This window comes from Canis lupus, chromosome 21 (assembly GCF_003254725.2).
Source record: "Canis lupus dingo isolate Sandy chromosome 21, ASM325472v2, whole genome shotgun sequence".
In the NCBI taxonomy this organism is placed as follows: domain Eukaryota; kingdom Metazoa; phylum Chordata; class Mammalia; order Carnivora; family Canidae; genus Canis; species Canis lupus.
In genome coordinates this window covers 31050772-31064790 of record NC_064263.1, presented here as the reverse complement: position 1 = coordinate 31064790, position 14019 = coordinate 31050772, and the positions used below count along the sequence as shown (strand labels likewise).

The following is a 14019-nucleotide window of genomic DNA, read 5'->3' as shown; positions in this document are numbered from 1 at the left end:
TATGAAAAATGGGTTGTTTGATTTTGTGTTAAACACAAGTCTTTATTTTTAAAGATTTTATTTATTTATTCATGAGAGCATAGAGAGAGAGAGGCAGAGACATAGGCAGAGGGAGAAACAGGCTCCATGCAGGCTCCCTGATGTGGGACTTGATCCCGGGACCCTGGGATCACACCGTGAGCTGAAGGCAGATGCTTAACCGCTGAGCTACACAGGCATCCCAAAAAACAAGTCTTTTTCTACTTTGCCAGTTGACTTTATGGAGTTTTTTTCTTTAAAGATTTAATTTATTTATTCATGAGAGGCACAAAGAGAGGCAGAGACATAAAAGAGGGGGAACAGGTTCCCTGTGAGAAGCCTGATATGGGAATTGATCCCAGGACCCCTGGGATCATGACCTGAGTCAAAGGCAGGCCCTCAACCACTGAACTACCCAGGTGACCTGCTTTTAGGGACTTTTGTATCATACATTTATAATTTAATCAGTCGTTTTCCTTATGACTTGATTTTGTGCTAAAATTTGAAATGTCTGGGATCCCTGGGTGGCGCAGCGGTTTGGCGCCTGCCTTTGGCCCAGGGCGCGATCCTGGAGACCCGGGATCGAATCCCACATCGGGCTCCCGGCATGGAGCCTGCTTCTCCCTCTGCCTGTGTCTCTGCCTCTCTCTCTCTCTCTGTGACTATCATAAAAAAAAAAAAATTGAAATGTCTCTGTTGATAACAAGTTATGCTTTTTAAAAATCATTCTGTGGGACATCTGGGTGCCTCAGGAGTTGGGCATATGCCTTCAGCTCAGGGTGTGATCCTGGAGTCTGGGGATCGAGTCCCCCATCGGGCTCCCTGCATGGAGCCTGCTTCTCCCTCTGCCTGTGTCTTTGCCTCTCTCTCTCTCTTCTCTCTCTCTCTCTGTGTCTCTCATGAATAAATAAATCTTTAAAAAAAATCCTGTTTGTCTTCTAAGATTTTCATAGTTTTGCTTACATGTACAGCTTAATTTACATCATGATATATCTAGAATTTATTCTGATGTAAGGAGTGCTTTAGAGATCCGAGCTTTTTCCTCTCAATGGTCATTTAACACCATTTACTGGAAAATTCTCATCAATGTTAAGTGTCTTTTATTAGAGAAATTAAACTCTTGCTAAATTTGATCTATTTTAGCACTCTGTAGATGGTTCCTTTCCTGACTTCGTATTTCTGTACAAGTACCATGCAATTTTATTTCTCCTGGTTTTTGGGTGTGTGTTCTCCGGTGTGGAGAATGGAGTTAATTATATTCCTCAGTATACGATACTTTGCATGATTAGTGATTTTAAAGCCCCTTTCTTGTTTATTATGAATTTGTCTGCATAATATACACCCATACTTCATTCCCACTGACTTTGTAACCGTTTAATGCATGTGATGCTCTTATTTTCCTCACATTTCCAAAAAATGTTTTGTTTGTGGACATATTTTTACTTTACATAAATGATATTGTGTTATATGCCTCTTTGTTTACCTTTTTCACTTAACTGAGTCTTTAAGATCATTTACAATGCCAGGTGTTCATCTAATCCTTCTCCCTACTGCTGTGCAATATCCTTGCTGCACATCTCTTGCATTTTCATTTCTCTCTTCTCCCAGTGAAGGATATCCACATCACACAACACGGTTCCAACACAAATAACAGAACCACAAAGATTACAGGAATATACCATATGACGGTACAATTTTCTGTGTGAGAAAATCTTTGGCTCCCTATTTAGCAATAATTCTTGTATCATAGAATATGCACAGGCATAAGGTGACCCAGTAACACCAGATTCATTCCCAGAATGGCTGCACCTCTCTACATTTTCCCAAATGTAAATGAGTTTTCTTCTCTCTTCTACCTTTTGCCCACACTTTACAGTATCTGACAAATTTCTGCATGCCTCATAGGAGAAAATAGAGGCTTCTTTGTTGTTTCAATTTGTAGACCTTTCAATTCTAATGAATTTCAGTATTGTTTTCTATTCTTGTAAGCCTTTGAAGGTAATTTTTGTGAATTCCCTTGTATATCCTCTGGTGTGTGTGTGTGTGTGTGTGTGTGTGTGTGTATGCACGTGCGTGTGTGTGTGTATGCTTGTGTTTTTCCTGTTAGACATTTCTTCATTTTCTTCCTGGATTTTAGAATTTATTAAGAATTCCTGATATGAAGTTATTTTCTATTTGTTTCACATAACACAAATATATCATCCATTTTTTCCCCTTTTAAACTTTCTTCATAATGTTCTTCATTGAAGACAAATCTCAGATATTGAGGAAATCAAATTCATCAACTGTTTCATTATGGTCTGTGCTTTGGAGATTCCGTCTTCTAGGTCAGAAAGATAGATGTTCCCTTATGTTTTCTTATATAATGTCATTGTTCTATTTTAACTATTAGTTACTTAATCCATTTAGAGTCTACCTTCTGTGTCGTGTAGGTAGAAATGCAGTTTTATTTTTCTCTAGGTAGTAAACTAGTATTTAGCAATACGTTGTAATACACTATTTGCCTTCTTTCAAGGATTTTTGGAAATATCTTTGTTGAACATTAAATTTCACATTAGTCTGTCTATGAGCTCTGAATTCTGTTGCACTTATTAGTCCTTTTTTTTTTTTTTCACCAATGCCACCACTCTTTTCTTTTAGAGGCTTGGCAATATTGCAAATAGAAAAGGAGGAGGTTCTATTTCTAACTGGGTTTTAATTAGTAATTACCAAATGCCTAATGTTGTGCAGCATCCTTTCCTGTTCTTGTCAGCTATTTGTGTATCTATCCTACAGACAAGTCCTTTGTCCATTTTTAAATTGTGTTGTTTATCTTTTTAGTTTTGAGTTGCAGTAGTTCTTTATATATTTTGGATATGACCCTCTCCCTCTGCTCCTTCTCTTGCTTATTCTCTCTCTCAAATAAATAAATAAAATCTTTTTATAAAAAGAATATATTTCCTAATGTCTGGCTTCTTCTACTAAACATCTTTCTGTCTACCTGGTTTCATGTAGTAGTAGTTTATTCTTTCAAAAATATCAAAGTATTGCACTGCATGACTGTATTACAATTTATCCTTTCTACTATCCATGAAATTTATATTGTTTCCACATCGAGCTATTAAAAGTAAGGCTTTTATAAAAATCATCGTTCATATTTATGGTGGATTTAAACACTCCTATCCACAAAGTATGGATACCACAGAGGAGTAAAACTACTGGTTGTAGGAGGGAGGGCATATATTTAAAGTAAGTTTTCAGAGACGCTTCCAAATGGCTTTTTGAATTGATTGTGCCAAGTTAAACTCCCATCAGCAATGTGAAGTACTCCACATCCTCAAACATTTTAATCCATTCTTTTGAGCCTTAATGGATTTCACTATGCTTTTAATTTATGTGTTCTCATGGCTAATTCCATTGTGTACCTTTTCATATACTTCTTAGTAATTTGTATTTCCTATGCTGTAAAGACTTGTCTAGTCTTTTCCCCATTTTAAAAACTGGAATTTTCTGACATTTCCTACCTGTAGGAGTTCCTTATGTATTCTGGGCAGTATGTCCATGATTTAGCATCAAGCTATTAAAATAACTATGGGGTGGTGGAAAGGGAGGTGGGCCGGGGATGGGGGTCACTGGGTGACGGGCACTGAGGGGGGCACTTAATGGGATGAGCACTGTGGCAAATTGAATTCCAATAAAAAAATAATAGCCATTCTAAAAAATAACTATGTGTATAAGGAGAAACCAAGAAAATAGGGTTAAAATGTTAATAATCGTAGAATCTTTTATTATCTGGGGCACATCATATTCACATTGTACAAATTATGAAGTTCTTAAAAATCATATATATAATACATAATACAACGGGGTTGCAACCTAGAACCTAGAAACCCATTACTTCATTGCAACAATACAACGCTTCCCAAAAAAGAAGGCAGGTAAGCAGAACTAATAATGGGGCCCATAAATGGAGATGTGAGTGCTAACTGCATGTTATTTTCTGTCTTCCTTATAATCATTTGGGAACCTCTAAAAGAAACAGAGCTCAAGATCCACCCTAATGATTCAGAATTCTCCTGAGACTTCACCCACTGCAGAGACTGCTCCAAGTATCCTTCTGGTGACCTCATTTAAATGGAACTATAGTTGCACAGTATGCCTTGATGTCAATAACACATTTGGTGGCAACAGAAGGACAGCAGAGTTGTGGGGATTCCCCTTTCTGCCTTGTCTTTGATCTTGGCTTCAGAGATTTTATGGAACTCTTTGACTCAGATAACTTATGACTAGATGCTCACACTCTTTTTCGCTCTCCACTCTGACCACTAACATGCTAATGTGATCTTTTTTCCTTCCTCGGATGAGAAAATGGGGGTAAGATTATTAGAGAGATGGAAAGAGAAGGCACATGGTGAACAAAGGTAATAATCTGGCATACATTGTGAGAGAATTGGTGTCAATCTTTTCATAAATTTGGCTTTTAAAATTCAACTAATTTTGTTGAAACAATCAGATCCTTAGGGGTAGAACTCTCTTATAGATCTAGCCAAGGTGTTTTCCACAGTGGGTCTACCTTATCAAACCATAATTGCAATGCCAAATTCCTTGTGAAGAAGAATCATAGTCCTCACCTAGAGAGGACTTAAGTAGAATTTCCATGGAATCAGTACTTGTCCTCTGAGTGGGGATGTTTATGCCTTGTTGAGCTGGGCTTGGAAGACAGGAAGTGAGTATGTATTATAGAGACTAGGTGATTTTTAGCACACAAGATTTTGTAATCAAAACTGAAATTTAGTATTTTCTCTTGGTTCCTATGGACTCCCTCAGAATCTTCTTCTTAAACAAAACATCAGATGAGAAAATGCATGGCTCCGTGACCCTATCATCTTGTTTGATTTCTCATAAATGTCATTATTAGAGAAATGAACTTAAAGTTGACATTCAATCTCTTGAAAAGGCAGAATGATGTGAGAGAAAGGTTGACAGCACACATGATTTCCTTTCAGAAGCTTCCTGACTCTGGGGGCAGGTTCACAGTCACTTGGGGGAACATTTTCTCCTCCACATTTGCATTAGAGAATAATATGGTTTTAAAAGCAAATTTGGACATGACAGGGGTGTAGTCTTCTACTATTGTGCCAGAGTTGGTGAGAGCTCCTACATCTGACAGATCACAAGTCACACTCATCCCTGACTCAGATAGATCTCTGTCTTCTGATATTCTGGCTCAGGTGAAATCAGCTCAGAAAACGTGTGTTGTACACTTATTCTGGACCAATTTATTCTATGCTGTGAAAAAAGTTGAGTCAGATGCGGTCCTTGCACTTATTACACTCACAGAGAAAGAAAATAAATCCAATGTAAAGTTATCAGCCATGATAAAAGTACACGAGGCTCAAGGTACACTAATGTATCTAGTCTCTAGACTAGATGTGTTGACTTGTATATGTCTACATGTATTGGGAGTGAGTGGGAGTGGGGGATGGGAAACATGTGTGGGTCAGAAAGAAAAGTGTTCCTGAGTAATATGCTTCCTAAATGGAATCATTAAAAACCTATAGTTATTAGTTGGATGAAGGTATAGAAATCAGCAAAATCCTGCAGCTTCCCGTCTGTTAGGTTAACCACTGATTATAAGCATCACTTAAAACTTTGGGAAAAGTGTTCAGTTTTATGGTATCTCTATTCATCAAAACTGAGAATATTTGCTTGTCCTTTAATTTTCCCTGAGATTAGAGACATGCAATAATTTCTACTCTGGGACGGGTATGAACTGTGGTGGAGAGAGTAACAAAGTCTAAAGCATTTGGGGAGACTCTAAGAACTAATCAAGTAATACCTTCCACCAGATGAAAGGAAATTCCCAAAGTACCGTTCTTAAAACAGGATGTGGTCTCAAAATGTATTTTTATGTCAGCTACTTCAGCAATAGACTACATTTTTCTTTATAAGCTGTTCTTTTTAAGTTTGATTTAAGTAACTGTTAGGTCATACAGACTCACTTAACCCAGTATATTCATTCATTAAGCTATTATTTGCCATGAATCTATGATATTTCTGGGACCACACTGATACTGAGGATGAAATATGACTATAGTTTGGGTATTTGTATCTGAGGTTCTTTGACTTCAGGGCCTGGTTCTTTTTTCTGTATCCCCAGTACCAATAATGTGCTTGGCCAATGTCTTTTGATCTACAAAGAAGTTGACTGAATATTCAAAGTATCTTGAATGTTCAAGAAAGTGATAGTAAACCTAGTAGTGGGCATACCTCTGAATAAAGGGATTATGCCCAGCAAAAATCAGTGAGGAAAAAAATTCAATTTGTCCTAACTATGTGGCAGGGAAAATGGCTGGAAAGGTGGCCTAGGGTTAGATAAGGGAACCCTCAAAGAATGTCAGCTAGAGATGTGGTTGCTTATATTAATGTTTTATTGATTCATGCTTTCTTACAATGATGAATTGGAACCCTTCATCACTTTGACTCATAGATCTATCCAGATGCCTAAGACCCCATTATCAGATAACATAGAATGTGATAATGTCTTTTTGAGAAAACGGGGCATTTCTTTAGCCTAGGAAACACTTTTTTAAGATTTTATTTATTTATTTGACTAGACAGAGAGCGAGAGCGAAAGCAGGGGCAGGGAAGAGAAGCAGGCTCCATGCAGAGCAGGGAGTCCAACGTGGGGCTGGATCCCATGACCCTGGATCATGACCTGAGCTGAAGGCAGATGCTTCCCTGACTGAACCACCGAGGTACCCCTAGCCTAGGACTTCTTAAGTTGAACTTTAGAGTGCTCTTCAATTAAGATGTGAATGCTATTTCTTTATTTCTTCTTTACTCTAACTGGAATTCAAAATGTCCTGCTTGTTTGAATGTTGGTATCTAAGCCAAACTATCATTAGCAGTATCCATGACTTTATCACCAACAGAAATCACAGGTATTTTTATATCATGTTGTAGTTGTTGAAGATACCTACAAATATCCTTTATGCTCATTAATTTTCTGATTAAGATCGTTATTAGACCTGCCACAATACTTTGATATTTAATTCATTAATAAAGAAGCACATGTATCATTATATTATATATTTGCTTCCTAAAACTATTGTAATAAACTCTATGTGAATATTACTGGTCTTCTTGGCAACCCTATACATTTTATGTGATGCATTTGAACCATTATTTTGAGACACCTTTACCAAGTAGATAAAGGGCCAAAAGCTTAAACTTTGTATAGGGCCTTAATCTTTAGACTTTAGATTGTTCGCCCTTCTTTTTGAACCATTTCATGAAATTTTATTATTACTCCCCAAGTCTTGCAAATCTCTCTACACATAATGACAGTCATCCACCCTCCACCCTCTCAGTTTTATTGAGAAATAATTGACATACATCACTGTGTAAGTTCAAGGAATATAGCATGATGGCCTGATTTACATATATTGTGATATGATTACCATTACCATAGTAGGTTCAACTCATATCCATCTTCTCTTATAGAGAAACAAGAAAAAAAGAAAAGAAAAAAAAAGGAAAAGGATAAATATTCTTCTGATGAGAACTTAGAAGTACTCTCTTAACAACTTTCTAATATACTATAAAGTAGTCTTAGCTGTAGCCGTCATGGTCTACATTCTTTCCCTAGTATACATCTATCTTATAACTAGAAGTTGTAGCTTTTGGTCCCCCTCCTCCAAAATGTCCTCCCCATATCCTCTGCCTCTGGTAACAAGTCTGATCACCTTTTCTACTATTTTTGTTTTTTTATTTGTTTTCTTTCAGGACCTACACTTAAGTCTAATCCATTGGAAATGAATTTTTGAGAGTGGTATAAGAGGTGAGTCTGGTTTCAATCTATTGCATGTGACTATCCAATTATGCCAACACCATTTATCAAACAGACTATCTTTCCTTCATTGAGCATTCTTTGTTCCCCTGTCCAGTGTTATTTGTCTCCATATGTTTGAGCTTATTTACGTATTCTCCATTATGTTCCATTGGTTTATTTGTTTGTATTTATGCCAATGCCATAATGTTTTGATGATGATAGGTTTATAATATAGCTAGAAATCAGGAAGTGTGATGCCTCCTGCTTTGTTCTTCTTTCTCAGATTGCTTTGGCGATTTGCAGTTTTTCGTGGTTCCATATAAACTTGAGGAGTGTTTCATTTACTTCTGTAAATTGCCATTGGACTCTTGATAAGGACAGCATTGAATCTATAGCTAGGTTTTGGTGGTACTGACATTTGTTAATTCTTCTAAATATGAACATGAGATAGCTTTCCATTTCTTTGTGTCTTGGATTTCTTTCATCAATGTCTTGTAGTTTTCATTGTAGAGAACTTACATCTCCTTACATTTATTCCAAATTATTTTATTGTTTTTGATGATACTACAAATGGGATTGATTTGTTTTTTAGAAACTGTGTTGATGGTGTATAGAAATGCTACTGATTTTGTTGATTTTGGATCCTGCAACTTTACTGAATTCATTAATTAGATCTAACAGGTTTTCTTCTTTTGATTGAGTCTTTAGGATTTTCTGCATGTCAAATTTTATCATTTGCAAATACAGACAGTTTCAATTGTTATAACTTTTACTTTTCTTCCCTGATTGCTCTGGCCAGGACCTCTAGTATTATGTTGACTAGAGTAGTGAAAGTGGGCAACTTTGTCTTGTTCCTGATCCTAGAGGAAAAGCTTTTCAATTGTTCACCACCAACTATGACAATAATTGTGGGCTGTCAAATCATGGCCTTTATTATACTATGTTCCTTCTATGAATGATATGTTGAGTTTTCATCACAAATGGGTGTTGAATTTGGTCAAATCTTTTTTTTCTGTGCCTATTGAGATGATCATATGATTCTTTTCTTTCATTCTATTAATGTGATGGGAGGTGTGCCACCAGCCAAAAACAGTTGGGTTAGGACTTCTGTCTTAGTTCCCTACTGAAGTGAGGTTGTAGGATGGGCTCCGTGGCTGCCTGGATTCTCTGGTCAGGCTTTTTAGAGGATGAAGACTGGGTACTATATTTAGTAATAATATATGAAAGAGCCTCCCTGCTCTGGCAGGGCAGCAAGACAGAACCCAAAGCCTGTACAGCTCTTATTTAAGGACCCCAATCCATCCTTCAGAAGGTTTACTGAATTCCCTGGCCAAGTGATGTTATCAGTTTTGCTCTACAGATGAGGGAAGCTACAGTTGTGCTCTCTGCTCTAGTGCCACTGTATATAGGGCCGTTGGATGGGCTAGGCAGTTTCAATGTGCTGTGGTGAGGTTCTGTGGTTGCACAAGCTGAAGGCTGTATTCATGGATGAGTAGAGCTACACAAGATTTCTTGCCTGAGCACAGTGGGAAAGCAGCTCTAAAGCTGGCTAATCTCTGTTCTCTTGTCCTGACCCACCCTAAGTTTCCTGATGGAACAGAGCCACTGGCTTTGCTCTGCAAACTCTCAGTTCTGTGCACCTGCCTCTTAGCTTGAATGTCCCTGGGATGCACTGCCCTAGGAGCTGCCACCAGTCTTTCCAATCAGATGAGGCCAGGAGACCCTCTTGACAGTGGGTGGGGCGATGCCCTAGTTTCCTTGCCTAGGTGGGAGTTGAGTCATTTCAGGCTACTCTCAGTTTCCCAGGCAGGTTCTCCAGTTAGGAGGGGCTGGGATTTACCTTCAGTCTAGGCTGTGAATTAATGCCTTTGCCTGTGTGTAGCACAGGAATGTTCCTCTGGTACTGGCTTTTCTCTGGGTGCAATCAGCTCTTCCCACTGACCTCTCAGCTAGAGCTCTGCTCGGCTGTACTGCTTCAGGAGTTATCCTCAGCCCTTCTGGTCAGATGAGGCCAGCAGACACTCTTCACAGCAGGCAGGGTTGTGATTCAGCTCCCTGTCTGCATCTGGGAAACCAGTCTCTGAGGTTAGCAAAACTCCTTTGAGGATCTGAATCAAGCAGCTCTGCACCCCACCTTGTGCCTTGGCCAGAGTACATATCTGAGCTAGTCCTGCATATGAGCAAAGCTACAGGTTGGGATTAGTCCTTGGGCACAGCAGGTATGAATTTTGTTCTGCCAAGATCTGTATGCTGATTGTTGCAAGCCTCTCTCCCCTCTCTATCACAATCAGATTCCAGTGGTAGAGCCCAATTGACTCCCCTGCAGTCCCTATAGTTTGGGGTCAGAGCAGGGGCTCCTGCAAAGCACTCACAATGCTGGGGCAGCGCAGATCATCTCCCCTGGGTTTTCTTTTCTTATTTAGAGAACTAGAAAGCTCAGGGGAGGCCTGTCCACATGATGTTGCACCGGCCTGGGTGAAGGACAATGCATTCAACGTGTAGTTGCTTCTTTTACCTTTCTAATGCCATCTCTCTTGGTCTCTGTGGTGCAGGTTGCTTCTTCGTGGTGTTTTATTCTGGAATAGTTGTTGTTTCTTTTTCCTGTGAGAGGGAACAAAGTCAGGAACAACCAATGTTTCCGCCTTAGACCCAGAAATCTGACAGGCTTCTTAAGCAACTCTACTAAACCATAAGGTCAATTTTTAAATTTAATTAATTAATGATAATTGATCAAATAAATCACCACATCATGTCTATAAAAGGTCACAAAAATCCTAAAGATTTAGTTTTAAGAGGAGTTTTTATTTTCTGGGAAGAAGACACACATAATGCAAAGCAATGAGAGCTGATGGGCTAGAGGTGGTGAATTAGTGCTGTGTAGTCTGCACACAGAAAATTAGTTAACCTGGTGGCCTCAAGTGGAAATGCTGTGATGGTGTGTCTGCCATTTTGGAAGTTTTCTATGGTTAAGATTGATATTTGGGAGTTCCATCCGAAGCCGTGGGTGCGATTACCAAAGAGATGATGGCATACTAGCCCATTACTTCTTGAAATGCCAGCTCTTTCAAAACAAGTTATTTTGTCCAAGAAAATGTCAGTTCTTTAAGATACTTTGGCCCTTTTTCATTTTTTATATCTTAGTGACTGTCTTTTTAGGGAAGAGACAACAGTCATATGCCCAAAGAATAAATAAAAAATCTATGCCAGCATAAAATGGAGAAGGGGTGGCAATAGCAGCATAGGACTCAAATTTCTAGTTGATAATAAAGTGAAATTCTATGCCATAACTTACAGATTAATCAAATCTCTTTAATTATTAGATATTCAGAATAAGAAGATTCTTTTGATCTACTCTACACTTACTAAGAATGAAGGCGCCAGCTTAAAAGTACGAAGTTTTACAACACTGAAAATGCTCCAACTAAAGCAGCATGATCATTTTTATAACAAGGGGAGTTTTGGAATGGTTGATAGTGATTGAGAGCAATTCGAACGGCCTCCAAATCTGAGGTTCTATGGACCTATGTTTAGCATGTAGACTTCTTCCTGAAACAACAAAGTATGAGAGCAGCAAATCAGACGCGGGTGACAGAGTTCCTCCTCCTGGGACTCTCTGATGACCCCCACACTCAGAAGCTCCTATTTATTTTATTCCTGGGTGTCTACCTGGTTACTGTGCTTGCAAATCTGCTTCTCATGCGCCTTGTTCAGGCTGACTCTCGGCTTCACACACCCATGTATTTTTTCCTCTGCAACTTATCTTTGGCTGACCTCTGTTTTTCTACCAACATTGTTCCTCAGGCGCTGGTTCATCTGCTATCCAGGAAAAAGATCATTTCATTCACACGTTGTGCAGCTCAGCTTTTACTCTTCCTCATTTTTGGGGGTACACAGTGTGCCTTGCTGGCAGTGATGTCCTATGATCGATACGTGGCCATCTGCAACCCTTTGCATTACCCTAGCATTATGACTTGGAGGGTGTGTGTTCAGCTGGCTGCGGGATCATGGACCAGCGGCATTCTGGTGTCTGTGGTAGATACCACTTTTATACTAAGGCTGCCTTACCGAGAGAGCAATAGTATTGCTCATTTCTTTTGTGAGGCCCCTGCACTCTTGATCCTGGCATCCACAGACACCCACACTTCAGAGATGGCCATTTTCCTCATGGGTGTCATAATTCTCCTCATACCTGTCTCCCTAATTCTAGTATCCTATGGCCACATCATAGTGACTGTGGTCAGGATGAAGTCATCTGTGAGGAGGCTCAAGGCATTCTCTACCTGTGGTTCCCACCTCATGGTGGTCATCCTCTTTTATGGGTCAGGAATTGTCACTTACATGACACCAAAGTCTTCCAAAGAACAGAAAAAACTTGTGTCTGTGTTCTATGCAATGGTGACACCCATGCTCAATCCCCTCATCTATAGCTTGAGGAACAAGGATGTGAAGGGAGCTCTGAGGAAAGTGGCCACAAGGAATTTCCCATGCAGGCTTGAAATCTGCCACTGACTGTGAGACCCTTTTAGCTCCTTACCTATACAAACTACTGAGTAATTTCCTCAGCAAGCTTGGAATTTGGTCAGATCCTCATCCTGAGACCTTGCTGTCGACCTACCCTCCATCCTTCATCCAGTACTTCCTTTGTAGAAGAAGGACAATAATTCATGGACCCACAGAAGGAGGGTCTGCTTCCTTCTGGTTGGTCTTTTGGCTCCTAAGAGTTAGGAAATCTTATAAGAAACATGCACATTTTATAAATCCTGGGACCAGTGAAATCCATCTGTTTAAAATCATACATGGTATATTATTATGAATCTATCCCAGATCATGCTCCAACTCTTATTTTTAGATATTTCTGAATTTATTTCATCAAATAACCAATAAATAAACAATCAGTACTTAATCACTTACTATAAGCAAGGTGCCACATGTATGTGTCCCTGCACATGTGCATGCATGTGTGTTTGAAGTGGGTAGTGAAGAGCATGATTACAAAGAAAACGTATATATGGTTTCTGCTGTCCTTCTCACATTCTTATGAGGTACGTGGAGATTTTATCTATCAGATAAAGGTAAAGACAGGATTTTGGAAACTAACAACACATAGTGGCATCCCAGGGCTACCAAGTGAGAAAGCAGTTGGTACCACTCTGGGCCTGAAAGACAACTAGGACTTGAACAGGATACCTGAATATAGAATGCCATGAGACAGGAGTTGTGGACTTAGTTGTATGGCAGTGAGAAAGACACAGGAATAATTTTTTCAAGCTCATTCTCTACCTATCTTCTGATTTCCTGTTACCATATTCCAAAAATAAATAAATAAATAAATAATCAAGGATAACCTCCCATTTGAAGATATTTATTTTAATTCTAAGCATAAAGTCCTATTCTGGTGTAAGGTAACATATTTAGAGTTCCTGAGGATTAGGACATGGACATCTTTGGGGGACCATTATTCTGCTTACCACATAAGGACGAGTAAAATGAATGTGAAGGCATGATTAAAGTTTGGCTAAAATCAGAGATTTAAATGTATAATGGTGCCAATACAATTAGTTGTCTGATTGCTATCATCCAAACAGAACCCCATAATCTACCTTTTAATGTGCAAATTCTTACTCAGATCACTGCTATTCACTCAATGGTATTTTTCAAGATTAGGGGGGTGGTAGGTGTGTGCTATGAATTGTTTGTGATGAGGCTGACCTTTATGAAAGTCATAATAATGCAGCCAGACAAAATTTAAATTTTAACTTGTAAGTATTGCCAGGAAACAGGCTCAAAACCCAGTGAGACGAGGGAGATGGAAAAGGCACAAAGCAAGACAGAGAATGCCCAGACCTTCTCTCCTACCTCTCATAGATGCGAGGTTTCTGACCATGTGCCTTCAAAGTCCCCTGAAGCCCTGAGCCTGCTATCTAATTGAACAAGGTAAGTTTTGGTTGCAGTCACTTCACTATAAAGGTCCAGAGTTTTTAATGGAACAATCTTGTAAGGTTTCTTTCAATACATGACGTTCATTTTAAGGTAAAGGACTCTGAAGCTCTATGGGACATGACCTTGATTTGCAAGCAATTGATTGCTACAAACTCCATTTCTTTCTAGCATCATGAAAACAGATCTTCTGATATGAACCCATCTGTTATTATTTAATAAAAAGTACAGGGGCACCTGGGTGGCTCAGT

The 14019-nt window shown here is 39.0% G+C and overlaps 2 protein-coding genes across 13 annotated transcripts in view; one reads left to right on the top strand and one right to left on the bottom strand.

The window, feature by feature from the left end:
* LOC125752111 (olfactory receptor 2D2-like) overlaps positions 1 to 12625 on the top strand; it is a 57787-nt gene extending 45162 nt beyond the window's left edge. The window contains exon 3 of the mRNA XM_049098687.1: positions 11152 to 12625. Within this exon, the coding sequence (XP_048954644.1) occupies positions 11393 to 12340 (948 nt within the window). The 5' untranslated portion in view covers positions 11152 to 11392 and the 3' untranslated portion in view covers positions 12341 to 12625. The remainder of the gene's footprint in view (positions 1 to 11151) is intronic.
* Positions 1 to 14019, bottom strand: part of ZNF215 (zinc finger protein 215) — a 219763-nt gene that overhangs the window by 118056 nt on the left and 87688 nt on the right. The window lies entirely within an intron of this gene.